Source organism: Scaptodrosophila lebanonensis, unplaced genomic scaffold (assembly GCF_003285725.1).
Source record: "Scaptodrosophila lebanonensis strain 11010-0011.00,11010-0021.00 unplaced genomic scaffold, SlebRS2 tig00001410-arrow-pilon, whole genome shotgun sequence".
Classification (NCBI taxonomy): Eukaryota; Metazoa; Arthropoda; class Insecta; order Diptera; family Drosophilidae; genus Scaptodrosophila; species Scaptodrosophila lebanonensis.
In genome coordinates this window covers 5600253-5619005 of record NW_022060738.1, presented here as the reverse complement: position 1 = coordinate 5619005, position 18753 = coordinate 5600253, and the positions used below count along the sequence as shown (strand labels likewise).

The window sequence follows — 18753 nt, the reverse complement described above, 5'->3', positions numbered from 1 at the left end:
TCCTCAGTGCGTTTGTAAGATAAATAAATTTGATACAGTTGTAAAATAATTTTATCAATTACATCGCTACGATGCAAGGGAAAACAACAATTATGTATAAAAGCAAATGCCATATGCAAACTGCCCAATCTCATAATCTTCTTTTCTCTTTACAGACCAACAACTGAATTAAACATTAAGATATATTCCCATTATATAAATGAAAATAAATATCAGCAGCAATTTAATAAAAGCTCCAAGGATTTACTTGATTAAAACGTAAAGCAACAAAATTGCAAATTCATCGTGCAACATTTTTATTAAAATATTTCTCAATTACTCAACGCAATATAAAATGCGTAAAATATACTGATATGCGAGTACATACATACTCGTAAATACTTGTATAAAAATACCAAAATTCATAAAATGCTTGCAACAAAATGCGAACTAACCAAGTCAATGGGATGAAAACTGAGAGGGCAATGCTGCAAAGGCACTGTCGCAGCTCCTGCTGCACTGGCGGCCACTGGTGGAGCAAATCAAGGTGAGTGCCTCATCTCTCACTCTCTTACTTTCTGTCTTTTTTTTTTTTTGGAGAAAAACAAAATATTGTTATACAATTAAATTTGGAGCATGTGACAGGCAAGAAAAATGAGCAAGAAAATTTAATAAGACGAAAAAGCTTTTCTACACATTCAAAATATTTTGACAAGTTTTTCAATAATGCAATAAAGTTGCCAACGGCCCCGAGCGCTGGCGTTGGCGTTGGCGTTGGGGCTTGCGATGACGACAACGTCGACAGCAACGGCGACAGCGACAACGACGAGGATATGGACGTAGATGTGAAATACAGCAGCTAGAACGGACCACATCGACAGTGACAGGGACAGGGACAGGGACTTGGGCAGGGAGAACAGGGACAATGCGGACAACGATCGGACGCTGTTGATGAAATGAAAATATTGCACGCAATTTGTTAGAACATGGCCGTGCACGCCATTTGCTGCTGCTTGTTTATCTTTTGGCGTTTTTCTGTTTTGTTGCTGTGTGTTATTTTTTGGTGTTCTTGGCCACCAAGCATACAATATCCAAGTCCAAGTGAGATTTTTCAATGGAGCGTTGGTGGCCAGAGTATAAACAAATAATAAAAAAAAACAAAAAAAAAAGGACTCCGCACTATGTACGTGCAAAATGTGCGGGCACAGCGCAAACGATGAGACGACGACCCTGGCAACCGACGACCTTAGGCCGTCCATTTGTCAATGCGCGGCACGAAAGCCAAGAGTCTGCAGCGACGTGTTGACCAAGGCGACGGACTCGAAAATATGGCCGCCAAAACAGCCACCACGGAGTGGGAGTGTGAGGTCTCCACTTCAGACAAATCTAAGCAATGGCCAAACAAATTAAAGTTACTTAAAATGAACGGCGGCCTGGGAGCTTTAAAGCGCTGGCCACAAATCATGATGTGCCAAGCAAGAGACAGGGAAGAACAAAGGAATAGCTGAGCTGGCAATAATCGGGTACGCTCGACAACAGGATGCGCTGACTATCTCCAGACTTTAGCATACAATTAACATCGAAGCAGACAATACCAATGTTTTGTACATAAAAATATTGACAGAATAACCGAATTAGATAGATAATGTACCAATATTTACATGCCTCTCGATTAAACATGTTGAAGAATGTGGTTGGACTTCAATCGATGATATTACGTGAATAAATATTGTGATTTGAAACATTTTATACATATAGATAGAATTCTTATTCCTTCTAGACTCCTATCATAAACCTCATTCATATTTTTTGTTGCTTCTATATTTTGATTTTAAGAAAGTACCTAAGCCATCATATTTTTCATTGCTTCTATATTTTGATTTCGAGAAAGTATATTGGCTTGTGCTTAATAAGCTAGAAGGATTCCCACAATGTGAGTTTATTCCTGAAATAATTTTAAGGTTGTTATACAATTTAAAAAATTGTTCTTCCTAGAACAGATCTTAAATAAAGATACAAGGTTGATAAAAAAGGAAGTATAGAATCAATTATAGCCCAGTTTTATTGAAATACTGAGCACAACTTTCTAATATTTATCCAAACTTTCATGCAAATTTACATCTGAACTGATTGCCTATCCCAATACAATTTTTGGCGAATATATATTTTTCTATTGTTTACCAAAAATGTAGTTGCCACTCTACTACCTATATTCAGAATCGTTAATTTAGATATAGATAGTTAATAGAAATGTTCAATTGATATCAACATTTGCTTCAAATATTGACACTCTTTGAAAGCATACTGATTGGGTTAGTGAAATGGCAGCCTAAATAAACTGGCCTTGAAGGTTTTAATTTCTATAATAGAAGTACGAGTAAGATATAAGTATGATGGAAGGTCTTGTCATTATTTTTAGATATCTGATATATCCACCCACCCAGCCGGGTATAGGGTATGAACAAGTGAAAAGAAAGCTTGTGGCAAATCTACCCACAACTCACAAATGGCGGGCGAACAGACAGGACAATTTCTACAAGATTTACCTGACCAGCATAAGTAATCAGGCCAAGGGGTCGGTCGACATTGGGGCTGTTCGGAAACTCGACCGCCTGACTGACTGCTTCAATGCCCGACTGTCACTGGGAAATTCTAAACTGTCGTCCAAAAGCGATTTAACTCCAATGTAAAAGACATCAGTGTGGTGGTGGTGGTGGTGGAGGTCCGGCTTGATAGCTGTTGGCTCTTGGCTGATGGCTGTTGGCTGATGGCTGGGCTCGTCAACAATGAAATCGATTAAATTCGCATGCCACACGCACAATTTTTTGTCGCCTTTCACAGGCTCTACCCTAAACTTATAGTACTTCGGTCGGCCCCTCCTAACCCCACCCCTACTTTGGCATTTTCTTTTGCTGCCGTTTTGTGGGCTAACTCATTAAAAAGCATTAAACGCCAAAGCGGAAGTCATTGGGCTATCAGAGTGAAACACGTTTCCGTTTTGCGCTTCAGCTGCTCAGATTTACGGGAAAGTGCGTAGGAAAAGAATCAGTAAGCAGACTGTCGAAGGGCACGTGGCTGGATGTCCTTGAGACCTCGACCGAGATTGTCACTGAGTCGATGCGATGTCGATGTCGATGCTTCTGCCATTGCTGTTGCCGTTGCCGTTGCCCTTTCCCATTGCCCAGTAGTCTAAGCAGACAACTTCAAATGATTTATCGCTAGATAGTTGAGTTCAAAAGCGAAAGGCAAAGGCAATGCCAAACGGCAAAGGCAACTGAATGGATTGCCCCTGTAGAAAAAGCGCACAAATATTTATTTATAAAATTGTTATCCTTACTCCCTGGCTCTGTATCGTCTGAGCGGCTTTTGTTCCTTTCTTACTTTTGCCACAACTACGTTTTGTTTTGCCGTTTCAAGTTGTCACCATCCATCCCCCAGCCTGCTCCTGCTCCTGTCCCAGCCCCATCCCCATTCCCATCTCTTAACAACACCCACCTTCTACTTCAGACTGCCGTCGCCTCCATCGTCTCGCACTTCTTATATCGGGCCGAGTAAGGCCGGAGCCGCGTGCCTTTTGCCTTTGCCGCTCATTGCCAAGCATTCGCTCATTTTCAAATCGGATTTTATCAACTGGATGCCATTCTTGTGCAAATATCTTATCTCGCTGGCGCGCAGGATAATGGTAACTTTTTCTTAGCGCTCAGCGCTGAGCGAACTTCATGCAGCTTTGTATGGCTTTGGAATTATTTTGAAAGCGGAAATTGATTTTTCTCTCTCTTATTGTGTGCACGGCTTTCGTTGCTTTGGTTATTTTCATTTTCATTTTTTTTCATCTCATTCAGCTGTGATTTTTTTCTTTCTTTTGCCGACGACATCGCCAACGCAGCGAGTTGTACATGAAAATGGAATTCGTGGCATTTGTTTCGCATTAAACGAAAACTCTCTATCAAGTTTTAAATGTTTATGTTTATTGGTTTGCAAATGCGACTCATTTGGCGTTAATGTGGCAATAATGTTTAGATACAATCTATTATTGAAAATTGCTCCAGCCAACTGTTCTGAAGGCGTCGACTTGAGAACGCCAATTTAATTGAAATTGAGAAATTGAGAGGTTGAAACGAGAACAGGTACGAGCTTGTCGGACAATACGCATACGCATATGGAGTAGGCATTTAAATTGTTGCTCGCAATAGTCGAGAAGGATGCGATAAGAACTTTATATTAAGCGCATTTTAAATTTAAGTTTCTTTTCTATTCTGAATTCACGAAATCTACACTCAAGGAAAATATAGATTCATTAATATGCAAACAAACATTTTCTAGAATAAAATACAAATGAAAAATCTGATGACCTGACTATATGTGTTGTAGAAGGAATAACAACCAGGCATAGAAATAGATGGGAATTAAATTTTTTGTATAAATATAAAATGCCTTGCAAATTCTAAAAAGAATTCTTGCGGCTTTTAATATCACCATCATTTCAAATAATTATATAAAGAATTATTTGTAAAAGAAAAAAATAAGAAATTGATTTTTAAAGTTAAATACTGCACTCGAGCTGAAAAACAAACAATTCAGGAGGAATTTTAAAATTCAAAATAAGTACTTCAATAATGACTGCTTTCTTAGCCGATCGTACTTGACTTCTGAATAAAGTGCTTAATTTTTTGGTCGAGTGTAGTTTTGTTGTAGAAGAGACTTTTCTGACTTCGCTGTGGCACCCGTCTCATTAGACTCACTTGTCTGTGCATGGAAAATGCAGTCGCATCCTTTTGCATCTCAAATGGAAAGTATGCCAGGATAACTGCTTCTTCTAGTACTCAGCGTACCTCTTGCTGCAACTACCTCTTGCTACTCATGACCTGTCCCATTTCAGTGCACATTCATTTGTGCCGCTCGCTCGCTGTCGTCACTCCACCACCCCACCACCCCGTCACTCCTGCCTGCTTGAGAATCCCAAACCTAGCCTGACCTCTCGTGGCGGCCTGGCCGCCTGGCGCACTTGTTCACTCGCATTTGACATTATGAATGATCAGCATAAATTTCGCGAAGTCTCGCGAGTTGCAGCTGCTGCTGCTGCTACTGCTGATGCTGATGCTACTGTTACTGTTACTGGTGCTACTACGGCTACGGCTACTGCTGATGCTGCTGCTTTGCTTACGTGCCAGGCAGACAGGCAAGCTGGGTGGCCAGGCAGACTGGCTGACTGGAAGGCAACTGCTGAAGATAACAACAGAGGAAAATGAGGGACGGCTCAGAAATTCATTTCATTTCATTTCCTTTGTACGTGAGTGAAATTTTTTATGCAATTCCGTGTAATAATTCTCTTGGTTGTCGCATTTTCACGCATGAATATTCATGTCCAACATGACGTTGCCCGCTCTCTCACCCGTGGATTTCAAATACAAATGCTAACATTTGTATGATGCTGCGTAGGCAGATGGTGCAGAGTCTTAAATTTTACCTCCACACACATATTACATGTATTTGTCTTAAAGCGAAAAGGCAAAAGCACGCTGAGCGCAAAGAATTCGACATATGCACAAAAGAGAATGGGAAACAGAAACAGGAGAAGGAGTAGGAGCAGGAGCAGGAGCAGGAACAGAAGTAACTTACATGAACGCCATAAATTCCACGGTTCTGTGCATGTTCCGGTTGCTGTTTTCATGCGTTCGACTTCATTGAATAACAACTTCAACCCACAGAAAATAAAATATGGTACATTACTCTGAAACTCACTCAAATATGAATGGAACTTATGTACACAAGCACATACTTGTATAACGTACGAGTACAAATTCCAATTCAAAACCGGACTGAAATATTTTGAAAATTATTACTCTTAGCTTATGCGAAATGTTATTTTAATTTTAATTGCATATGTGTTTTATTTTCTTTGGCATACTTGTGATAAATTAAAAAATTATTAAAGGTAAATTCCCAAAGGATTTTAAGCTGTGTATTTAATTGCCATATTTTTTAATTTGCTTCAATTTTTCAAATATTTCATAATAATTTTCGTTCTACACGTGCGTTGCTTTTGGGTCTTCCGAAACAGAAAGAGAAAGCCCACAAAATACTCCTAATAGTAATAATATTTAGACGTCTTCCTTGTGATGTTCTTATTGCAAAGACTTGGCAAAATGCAGCATAATTCAAACAATGTTTCGTAATTATTCTATTGGCTTCATTCGGTTTCGTGGAACTGTTGTATTGAGTCCCAGACTCTTGCATATCCTTGGGTTATTTTGGACCTGATGGAAGTCCTTCAGACTGCTCTCTGCTGCAATTTTTAAACAAGTTTTGCACTTCAATGAATAAGTAGTGGTCTCGGTAGCATTTACTATGCAAGCTTATCTGCTGGATCTATACGGGCCACACTTAAAAGTATGCATATAGTATATGCATATATTATTTACGAACCACAATTAAATGTATACATATATGAATATATTATTTACATGCACCTGCCATACCATAAAATGTTCTTCATTTCACCTGCCCTCAAGCAGCATATGCTTATGTGGAGAAAGGAGAACACATACATTTTTCGCAAAGTTTAAGAACCTCATCACCAACCAATCCGTGGTAAATTCGTTGCGAACTTTTCAAACTTTTATTGCGCACAGCCAACGATGCGCACTTCATTTGTTGTTGCTTCCGACCAAGTATTTTGAATTTTATCGGAGTACAGCAAAATGGAAATGAATATAAAAATATAAACAAAAAAAAAAAAGGCAACACATGCTTTGCCACTTCAATGCCTCGTAAAAATATTTCAAAAAAACAAAACACGCCGCACTCGCGTTAGCCTTGTGGCATGCCGCTTTTAAATTTCAAATGTGCCCTTATTGCTTTAATGCGCCAAGTGTTCCAGGCAAGTGGGTGGGCACAAGTACTGGATGGAGAGGGTGTAGAGGGGCATATAGAGGGTGCTAGCTAACAGGGCAGCCTGCTTAAACGGCAGCCATGCCGTCTCATGGCTCACTTTCAAATACTCGAGTTCGGCTATCGGGCGAACGGTAACGGGCGTTTCGATTATGAAAGTGCTTGAGCAGCATGCCAGAAACGAAATGAACACAAGCACACATACAGTAAGCATCGCCTAAAGACAATGCAGTATACATATAAAGTCAAACTTATAAGCACTAACTTAGATGGAAAATAAAATAAATTAAAAATTTATGGAAGTCAGTCTTTTCAAAACTTGTTAAAACTGAAACTATTAAAAATTCGTCAGCTACGTTTTTCTAGAACTTCCAAGCATTTTAAATGCTTAATCTACAATTGATTGATTCATCAGATTTTATTTAATGCAATATATATACAAAATAAAACTTATAAGCACAAATTTAGATTGTAAATAAAATAAGTTTTCAACTTATAGAAACTAAGAGTCTTTTCAAAACTAACAATCTACATTTTTTGTCAAAACTAGAACTATTAAAAACAACGAGACATTTTTTAAACATCTACGATTTATCGATTCATCGGATTTTTTTAAGACAGTGCCATATATATAAAAGGTAAAACTTATAAGCACAAATTAAGATTGTAAATAAATTTACAATTAATGGAAGCAAATAGTCTTTTCTTTTTGTGTGTTAAAACTGAAACTATTACAAATTTCTCAGCTACGTTTTTCTTGGACTTTATATACGATTTAACCATTTATCACCAAGAATTTCAATCCAATTCCAAGAAATTTCTTTTCTTACATATATCCAATTTTACTGAAGATAGTGAATTATAAATGAAAAATGAATATTTATCACAGCAATCTCATAGACTGTTGCGTATCTATTTAGCTTTTTTAAATTGCACAAAATAATTTCCATCATTATAATTGTATTTAATTTTATTTGTTAATTTAATACTTTCTTGATAAATGCAATGCATTTAAAATATATACAAAATTTGGCATCACACAAGCAAGAAACTAGCAACAGCATATTTATTTTCCAGCAAGTATTTTAAGATCATCAAATATGTATATATTAGGCTACTTAGGATTTCAAAGTACTTATTAGGAAATGTTCAGCCGAAAAGTATGCTATATTTTTGGGCGAAAGATCTATAACGCCATGTAGTCATTTCACTCTTTCTGGCACCCACTATACCTACACATACACACTGCTACATGGGGTTGCATGTGTTGCAGCAGCAGCAGCAGCAGCAACAACACCACGTTGCACTCTTTGGCTGCTGCCGCTCTGCCAGAATATTACACCCCGGAGGCAGCATGAGAAATGCAGCAAGCTGAAAATTTGATTGTTCTTGGAGAGTACGACGGCGCGTGCTCTGCCAAGGAAAACGAACGCGAGCCGTTGGCTGTGTGACGGCATCGGCATCCAATGAAGCATAAAGCGTTGCGCACTTGCAACAGTTTTTCATTTTTTTGTTCCTCTCTCATACACACGCTTTTCTTCATTTTTTTCCCCACTTGCATTTCCTGTGTTCGCATTTCTGCCGCCTTGTTCTCTTCTTTTTTTCAGCCTTTTTGGTAACTGTGAAAATATGTTAGCAGCGACTTTGGTAATCTTGGCTGTGTTTGTAATGCGAATACACACAAACACACTCACATATACATAAGAAAGTCTAACACAATGCCAGGCACATTCCGTTCAAGGGAAAAAAGAGCATGTACAGTGCGAAGTAGCGGATAAAAAGTTGAAGTAGCAACAACGCATATACATACGAATACATATGTACATATATTTACTCCGAATATCGGATGACACAAAAATTGTGAACCTTGAAGCGCACAACGCACGAACTGCGAATGCGAATATACAGATAGTTTTTATAATAGACAATATACTAGTGCTATGTCGTTGCAAGCTATGTACTGCAAAATGTTGCTAAACTTTCTAAAATATTTGGCAAAGCTAAAAGTTAAAGTTTGCTTCCTTAAATTTGATACTTAACAGCAGAAAAGGCACCGGACCACGTAAGATACATAAGTTGCTTTGATATGCTCGCAGGAATGTGCTCGTACAAAGAAATTACAAAACGGGAGTGGAGTACTATTTGCGAAGAGCTTTGGAAAGTCGTGACTATAGATATGTCTGCAAAGTAAACAAAAACCATTACTGGCTTCCACTTAAAATGTTGCGAGAGATATGTTTCGAAATATCACTCATACGCATAGAGGACAATAAACCAAATAATCAAAATGAAAAATTAAAACGAGCTGTTTTTTGTTTCGTAAAATTGCAGGTTTCTCAGATGAATTAAAATTAAATTAAATTAAACTCAATTATAGATTTCACACTCAAAAATGGCACGACTGCTACGACATATAGCATATAGTCTATTAATTTTGTTGTCTTGGGTCTGACACGCCGTTTTTTTTTAATAATCAAGTTTTGTAAACTCTTAAACGACCACGAGAAACGGGGAAAATTTTAGATTTGTATTTCCGTTTTTATTTTATTTATGCGCTCATTGCATTAAAGAAAACATTCGCGCTGCCTGAACACTACACATTTTTGCCATTATCGTGCCAACAAGACCCAAGCAACTTGACAAAAATAATGTGAATACTTAAAGCTTTGTGCAACTTGATTTACTAAAATGGCCAACAACAAGGCGACCGTACACTGGCCAGTCTAAATGAAAAGAAAAACATGTTATAGCTTTTAGGAATAGGCACCCAACTGAAGAGGACAAACTCATCCAATCTAACCTCAAAGAAAGTGTGTACGCAATGAGAGATGCAATGGTTGAGTTAATGGAATTGCGGCTGTTCCTGTCAGCTTTAAAGTCCGTATATAATGCAACATCTAAACTAATTAAATACATTTATAATAAGTTAAAAATATTATTAAATTTTTCTTTAATTATCACTCTTTAAAAATGTAAATATTTTCTAGTCTTAAGACGTAAGCTAAACACTTTTTATACTTACTTTTATTACTCTTGTTACCTAGTTGGCTTATCAGTTTATCTTATTGATTACTTCAGTTGGAACTGGCCGAGTAGATAATGCTAGGCATAGCTGTGGAGTTTGTTTACTTACTGTCTTATCTTGAATTACCATAAATCTATTATGATTTGAAAACAATGTCCTTGGTTTCCAGCTGCGAATTGTTTATTCAATTCAAATTAGAACGTGTACAAGGGCCCAAAAAATGCAAAAATTTTCATTAAATAATGCACAATGCTTTAAAATAATAATTTATGCATATGATCAACAGAAAAACTTCAACAAATCCAACTCAATTCCTTTTTAAGGAGAAATAGTGCGCCATGATAATGAATGTGTTGTCGAATTCAGATTGCGAAATTGTTTTCTAAAGATTTAGAAAGCGTACGTCCCCGTACAAGGAATTACAGGAATCGAACTGTCACTTTAGCACTAGCCTTCTACTCGTGCACATTTTAATTTGTCTTCTCTTTTAATCTTTGTGATTTGAAGTGAAGCATGCATTAGCCTATGGAAATCCTGCAGTCCTGGTTATAGAAATCTATGGAAATAAACTCATCTTCAATAAATTGTTTGCTTTTCGCAAATTCCGAGCATTAAAAAAGCAATTCTTCGTTGACTGGCAATTTTATCGCATCATATCATTTATGGAACACTACAGAACAAAATGTTCACTTGAGATGCCACTTTGAATCTCCTTATGCCTCTCTTATGCATGCTGGCATAGACATACTCGTACTCGTACAAGTATATATTTATTTATATAAATTTATGTACGAGTACGTAACGTAACTCGTTGTCGCGGCCCTGCAAGGCAGCCAACATGCTTGAGAGTGCTTCACAATAATAGCGCAACTAAAATACATACTATACATAGTCGGAGCGTAGGCAGCAGACAAATCTCAAGTGTAGTATGATTGGCCCCCAACCAAAGACATTTCTGAGGCAATGCACCCATTATGGCAACCGGTAAATGAGCATTGAAACAATTCATAAAACTACCCGAAAAAAGCCAATTTTATTTGCACAAGGCACGCGTAAGTGGCCGGCACATGTTCATGTGCCTTCGTGCTCCCATGCTCCCATGCTCCTCACATTTATCGAGTCCTAGACTCCTTAGATTACATAAGACTACGTCGCGTTAGTTGAAGTGGGCCGTGGCAGCACTTAGGCGCACTTTTAGGCGCCATTGTAATGGGCGCTAAGCGTGTGCAAGACGGCAAAGACGGCCATCCTGGCTGGTCAATGGTGAAAACGTGTTTACGCTTTTATTATGTAAAGAATAGAGCAAGAGCCGTCATAAAAAGCAGCTATCCACATCCACATCCACTCCATACAGCCACACACACACACACACACACACACAAACACTCCCCCCTTTTACTATTACTGACTTACATTCAGAGAGCGAAGCTACTCACTCGACTGAACGGCGGCAGCTTAGCGTCGACCGTGCGCAAATCTGCGGCTGGCATTTAGGCGCACATTCACACACACACACACACACACAGACACACTCACATACACATACGTCCGGCAGCCATATGCGCCTTAGCCGTAATGTATGCAAAGTAATTGTGCGCATTAAATATGTTCTGTTTTTATTAACTTGCCTGCCCCAGTGTTGGCAGTTGGAAGTTCGCAGCTCACAGCTCGCCGCTCGCAGTTGGAAGTTCACTCTGCTCGGTTTTCACTGCTCGAAGTTGTTCGCTGTTGCGGTTTTTGTTTTAACAAGCAACAATTAAGAAAAACAGCAAGCGCGTATCATAAAAATGAAAATTATGCAAATGCAAATTTGAAGCAACAACACAAAAAATTCGTGGGTACGACGGCAGTCCCAGGGGCAGCAACAAAAACAAAAATGCAAAAACAATATGAATGGCAGTGTGCGCAATAAGCGCGATTAGAGAGTTGGAGAGGTGCCGGGATGGAGAGGAGAGGAGAGCACAGGCCAAAAGCGTAGGACTGGAGATGCCTGCAAACATTTTCGTACTGGGCAATCAAAACTGCAGGCAATTCCACTGGCATTGCTATTGTTGTTGTTCTTGTTGTTGTTGCCACTGCCGCTGCCTTTGTTTACACTTATTTTGCCATTCAGAATATGCAAATCCCATAAAAACTCATTTTGAGCCAATTGACTGCATTGCTGTTGTTGGTGTTTTTGGTTATTGTTGTCGCTATTGCCGTACTCCCTTTTTTTTTTTTTGTACTGTACCCAACATCCTGCAGAAAATCAACAATGAGGAAAAATTCAGAAGAATTGTTAAAGCTCGCCCTGTTCCTATCTCTATCGCTCCTCAATTTCCAACGTAGAAATTAACTAAAATGCTGTTTTTATTTACCTGATACGGCTATGTTTGTATACTATATAAAAAAGAAAATCGAAAAAAAGCAAGGTAAAATAAACAAACACAAAAGCCATTCATTTGTAAATACATATTGTTTGGCGCTGCAGCAATAAAAACAACAACAACAACAACAACAAAAACAACAATAAGAGCTGCAGCAAGCATAACATTGCCAGCAAAACTTCAAACTACAACAGACTGCAGCCGCTTAGCTACAAGAGATTGCAATTAACTGTAAACATGTGCATTGTGCTCAACGAGAGAGCCAAACCCTCTCCATCTCCCTCCCTCTCCCCCTGTTCCCACTCTCTTCTCAACTGGCTGCCAACAGAAAACGGTTGTTGGTTTTTAATTTACTCACTCACTATGCACTGAGTGTAAAAACAACAAAACGCTTACAAATTTTGCACTTGTTTTCAATTTTTATTGAAAATCGATTTTCAACAAGCATCTGCACTTGAATTTTTGCCAAGATAGCAAGATAGATATGTAATCCCATTTGGTTTAAGCTGTGGATTAGTAAGTTAAAGATACATTTGAAGTTATATTGTCAGTGTGCCTGAGTGTGTGTGTTTATCTTAGACTCTGAGATTTGCCCTTAACTTTTGCCGCCAGTTCTAATTCCAATCGAGCATTAACTATTAGGCCCTTGATAATATGTATTGTCTGCAATTTACAATCCAGTGCAGACTTACACTAAACGCACTTATGTGAGTAAATAGAAAGTTTAAATGGCGGCATTTTAAATGAGTTTAAAAACAAATAAATTATGTTCATTTATTGACATTTTTATTGATATAAAAACATGCATAAAGTTAATCTTCCTTTTTTTTATTACTAATTATTTATTTATTATCACTTATTTTTTTTAACATTTGTAACAACTATTCAAATGTTAAACCATGTAACTATCATAGTATACATACATATGTATAATGTGTTTACAACCAATAGAACACATAATTGTCAATAATTTTTCTATTGCTCGTTCTCAGCTCATTTTAAAACTATGAGTACCAAGTAGCTATGACTTCTCAATCAGCAACATTATTTGACATGGCTTTTTACGACGCAATTGTCTTGGCATTTAGTTAATTTTTTAAAAGCTCTGCTTACTCCAGTAATCCCAGCGGTAGCAAAGCAAGAGCTTTGCCAGCCTGTCAAATGTTGCGCGTTACGTGCCCGAGTTACGTGAGTTGAGGCAAAGTTTTGCACATAATACTTTGGCACTACTTCCACAAAGCCAAGCGAAAGCTAAACTACCTGAGCCACCCAACAACGAACAACAGCAACATGAGCAACAGCAGCAACAATAGCAACAACAAAATCAACGCTAGGCAACCATTTTCCCATTTTCGAAGAAATACCCTTACAAATTTTCACAATTAATATGCGCTTCCTGTGCAGACGACTTGCAAGCATTTTGAATGCAGCAAGCAAGCTGGCAGGCAGGCAGGCAGGCAACAAAAGTTGCAACAGCAACAACAACAACAACGAGAATAGCAAGCCAACACACAACAATGCAGTTTATGTGTTGAGCCAAATATAAGCACCAACCAGGCAGCCACCCCCGCTGCGGGGGCTATATCCCGGGGAGAGGTACACATATGAGTTCATTGCTGCCATTAATGAATACGTGTGTGCAATAAAGCCATTTTTTATGTGAAAAAGTCACGTGAGAAACTATTTAGTACAGTTAAGACGCGCTCGGCGAGTGGGCGCGGCACGGGAACGAACCTTGTGCAACTTTGTGCCTGGCACATCCAAAAAGAAAGCCAACTTTCTGCACATAAATATCGTACAGTTGAAGTTCCTTAAAACGAATTAAATATTTACTTTACAATTAACTGTACAATTTTTTTATTTCATTTATATTACAACTGAGCTATAAACTATAAAAAAATAAAACACAGCTGCTATGTTCTAAAATGCATTTAGATTTGCTATTAACCGATTATATATCAAAAGTAATGTAATAAGAAGGTCCAAGGAAATCTTCGCACTACTAGGCATACAAACTGAAGGTTACTAATTTTATATACATCGATTATTTTACAAAGTAAAATAATAATAAGGTCTAAGGAAATCTTCGCACTATTAGAGGTGCAAACTGAAGATTACTGAATTATTATCTCCAAAAAATTAACCACATCTACATTCAGTTATTTTACAAAAGTAACCTAACAATAAAGGGTAAAGAAATCTCTGCACTACTACGCATTCAAAGTTATTTTGCCAGAAAAAATATACCACATCTACAATATTCTAAAATATATTAAGATTATTATTATTAGTCAATTTAAAATTAACAAATTCCATTGAAATTCTTCGAAACATTTTCTATTAAAAAAAAAAATCAGCTACTGCTAATAGTCATTTAAATGGATGACGACTTTTAGTTTTAAGTTGTCTGCAAGTTCAAAGAAATTATTCCACTAAATTATTTCGCTGCTTTCTTTATTTGAATAAGCTTTGATTGGTTTATTGAGAACTCATGTTGTCCCGATTTTTCAGCTCGAATGGCTTTGTGCCAGTGAACTAAAATATGGTTTAAAAATTGGCATTAAATGGCATATTCATTAATAAGTTCGAGCTTTAATTTTTAAACCACATTTCTTTTTCATTCGTTCTTCGTAGTATTATTTAAAGTTGTTACATTATATCAGCGCCCTGATACGTAGAAAGGGAACGGCAGAAGGTTAATCTAAGATGTAGTTAAGGTATAAATATATGTAAGTATAGTGTGTAATTGTATTGTGTAAGCCAAGTAATATGTACATGTTAAAGTGACAGAATTAAATTAATAATAAAAGGAATTTTAAATTCACGCTTAGTTGATTATTGACTTGACGTGCCGTTTTCATATTAATGAACGACGCCGACAGGTGAGTGTAACTGCCACAACTTTAAATTAGAGGTTTCGCCCATTTTTGGACAAATGGAAAAGAAAGTAAATATAGACGAACTAACTATGCCAATAAATTGTTTCCATTCTTATTTGCTATATTCGTACTTATAATGAAAAGTACATATACAAATAAATTAAAATGACAGAACGGTGCAGAACTTACGAATATGTTTTAAAACAAACACACTCCGACTTCATTTATAGCACTAACGAATTGAAATATTTTAAGAAATTAGAAAACAAGTTCTATCAATATTTTCTCTAAAACCTCAAAAAGCACTACTGTGTAGATACTGCAGTTGAGCACGATTTAAAATGAACATTCGACTAGTTACATTTATATCCTACATAAAGGATTGATTTCCTTAGATGTATGGATGGATATTATGTAGGATATGAAAAATGCGACGATAACAGCATCTTCTACAAATACCTCAGTAGCACCCCTGGTCCTGAAAGGCTTTACTTCTTTTCAGATTATCGATGGATGATTATCAAGAATCGAGAAGGCAGAAGAAAGGCCACGTTAAGTTCAGTTATTGTTTGTGAAAGTGCTGCGTTAAACTTTTTATTATAATTTGTTAACACCCATTTCCCTAAAATTAATTAAATTGTATTTAAAACCTATATGTGTTCGGTAATGTAAACATTCTAGATAGCAAGGACACTCCAGATCTAACAACAAATTGTTTTAACAAACTAAACTGTTAATTGCCAATCATCTATGGTCTTCTTTATTCAGTTAATGTCACAAGTTTATTATCACAATAGCTGCCTAATTAAATAATATTATATTAATATTCTTAAAAACACTACCATTATCATTTTCTTTACTAAAGCACTCAGACTTAAGCAAAGACAGTCCGCAGTCCCTGCAAATCCGCAACTTGAAATTGAAAAGAATGGAGTTTTTTAAAGAAGGAAACCTTGTGCGAAATCAGCTTCCCAGCAACATATTAAGTTTAATCAGGAAATCCCATTTCCCCCCATTTTGTCTAAAAAAGGTTTTGGAATGAACCTTCCAGCCTTCTTAACTATAGGAACAGCTTGAACAACAAATAATCGCCTTGCTGAGAAGCCTGACTGTATTATCATGTGTGTCTGCTGTGTCTGTCGATGAGCGCAGCGCATATGCGGTTGCTAGTCCAAAACAAATCACAGGGAAAAAAGTGAAAATATTTTTGGAGAGAACATGTGAGGCATTTGTGTTAGCTGAATTAATTTTTTGGCGTTTATCAACAACTAGGCAAATTGAAATCGTGTCGGTTCGTGTTGGTAACATTACCCGAGCGTGTGTTTATGTGCCATCCTTCACCCAGTTTGGGCGATTGATGTGAGCACTCGAGTAACTTTGCCAGAATTGCTTTTGTGGCGTTTGGGTGAGGTGCGGATGGTGACGGGGACGCGGACGCGGATGCGGGTTAGAGGAGTCGTAGTAGGAGGCAACCATGCCAGGATATGGCATGGCGCTAAGCAAAATGGAGAAAGCGTTGCCGTTGTCGTTGTCGCTCCCTTTGGCTTTTGCATAATAAAGTTGGTGCTTGCAGCGACTTTTGACAGACAGGCAGCTGCACATTTTCTAAACTTTTTCGGGCACATCGACTTTTGTTGCAGGTCTAATTGATTTTCAAGTTGAACGCAAACTTTTTGTAATTCTGCCCTAATGAGTGTTGCCCAAAAGTTTACAACGCTCCGTATTACGATAATTACTTAATGCAAATACTTTTAAATGTGCAAAATTTGAAATTAGATTTTTCATAATGTTTATAACTAGTTGAAGACAATTTTTATACTGTCGGCATGAAATATATGCAATGCAGAAAACTAAAAACCCTTTAAGCAGTACCACAAAGTCTGTCAAGTTAGTCGAATTAAAATAATTCAAAGCCTACACAAAGGTATTTTTCCTACACAAGAATATTTTAGCAAACAACTGCAACACGAAAACAGAACATCTTTTAATGAAACACAAAACATTTTTTCATTCCATTGTCATCCCTTACTTTTTATGCGAATTGAGGCCACTCGGCCACTAGATAAATAAAAAACAACTTATCACTTCCATTCAAATGTCATCGCTTGGTTTCCTATATATGCGAATTGGCGCCACCACTGTATTCATATATTTTTAAAAATGATTTACGACACACATACATAATACAAGGTTTGTCAAGTTTGTCGAGTTTAAATAATGCAAAGCCTATAGCAAGGTGGTTTAAAAATATTTTATTTAAAAACTGCAAAAAATAAAACACATAAATTGTTTCCTTTACTCGGTACGGCACTAGCCCCACTATATCAGGATAATTTTAAAAACGACTTACCATAAAAACACTATTAGTTATTAAGTCTTGTTGAGTTGGAAAGAGAGCAAAGCATTTACAAATGTTTTATCAAAAGCGGTGTTAAGTTTAGAAATAGTAGAGCACAGGGGGTGAGGTGTATTATGATAAAGGAAGAGGAATGAGAGACCATCATCAAATCGACAAGTCCTCAAAAGTATACTAATAATATTCTACCTCAGATAAATATTCTACAAATTATATAAACAAGTTTCAAGTAAAATGTTCACATTTCAAGAGTTTTTCAAGCATTCAATTCATATGTTAAATGCATTGTGTCAATTTTTCATTTCCTTATCAGTTTAGTTAAAGCCAAGTTAGTCGCAGACTTCGGTTGACTGTGAACTGCCTCAAGCTGTTGATATTACATATTTTGGTAGTTACTTATTTTTCAAATATGCAAGTATTTTAGCTAATTTGAAATATATGTTGTTGAAACTAATAAAAACCAAATAAAATAATATTGTCTTAGTTTGTCTTATCACTTTAATAGTTTCATAAAAAAAATATGTTTGACAACACACAACACATATTTAACTGTATATTTAACCAGCGGTGTATTTATGAGTAAATATTTCTTATATTTATGCATGTGTATATGTAAATACTATATGTATGGATGTATATACTCGTATGTATGTATGTAACATAAATGAATAAAAATAGTTGTCCCTTTGTTGGCCTCTTGTAATTACATCATAAAAAGGAATGTTTAAAACCGCCCACCGTTAATAATCATGATTAAAAAATGCGCGTGGGAAAAAAGAAATAAAATAACATGTTATTGCACTTTTCTTTAAATGAATGTAATGCTCTGACACACACAGACACACACAAACTGGCACGCACATACTCAGCCCCTTACAAACTCCCACTCACACACACTCACACGCACAATTGCCGAGCACTGATAAAAGTCAGCGTATGTATTTACTCGACAAGCATTTGTGGTTGAGGATGGTGCAGCTGCTGCTGCTGCTGCTTCTGATGCTGGTGCTGGTGCTGTTCGGCGAAAGCTGCAACAAACTTTTACGCAGACAGAGGCACACACACACGCACACACGTATACATTGACGCATGTGCTTTCACTTGCCGTTACACACACAGACACACACATACTCGCACAAGTGCATGGCTGAGCGCAAGAAATCCAATTTCAAACCACAAAAATAATTAAAAACTTTACGCGCAGCCAGTGCCATGTGAATGTGGATGTGGCTTGGTTGGTTGTCATGTGTCACAGAC

At 37.2% G+C, this 18753-nt stretch overlaps 1 protein-coding gene across 1 annotated transcript in view; it reads left to right on the top strand.

The window, feature by feature from the left end:
• LOC115630522 (protein O-mannosyl-transferase TMTC1) overlaps positions 1–18753 on the top strand; it is a 118197-nt gene that overhangs the window by 34170 nt on the left and 65274 nt on the right. The window contains exon 2 of the mRNA XM_030527126.1: positions 156–526. Coding sequence (XP_030382986.1) covers positions 423–526 — 104 coding nt within the window. The 5' untranslated portion in view covers positions 156–422. The remainder of the gene's footprint in view (positions 1–155; positions 527–18753) is intronic.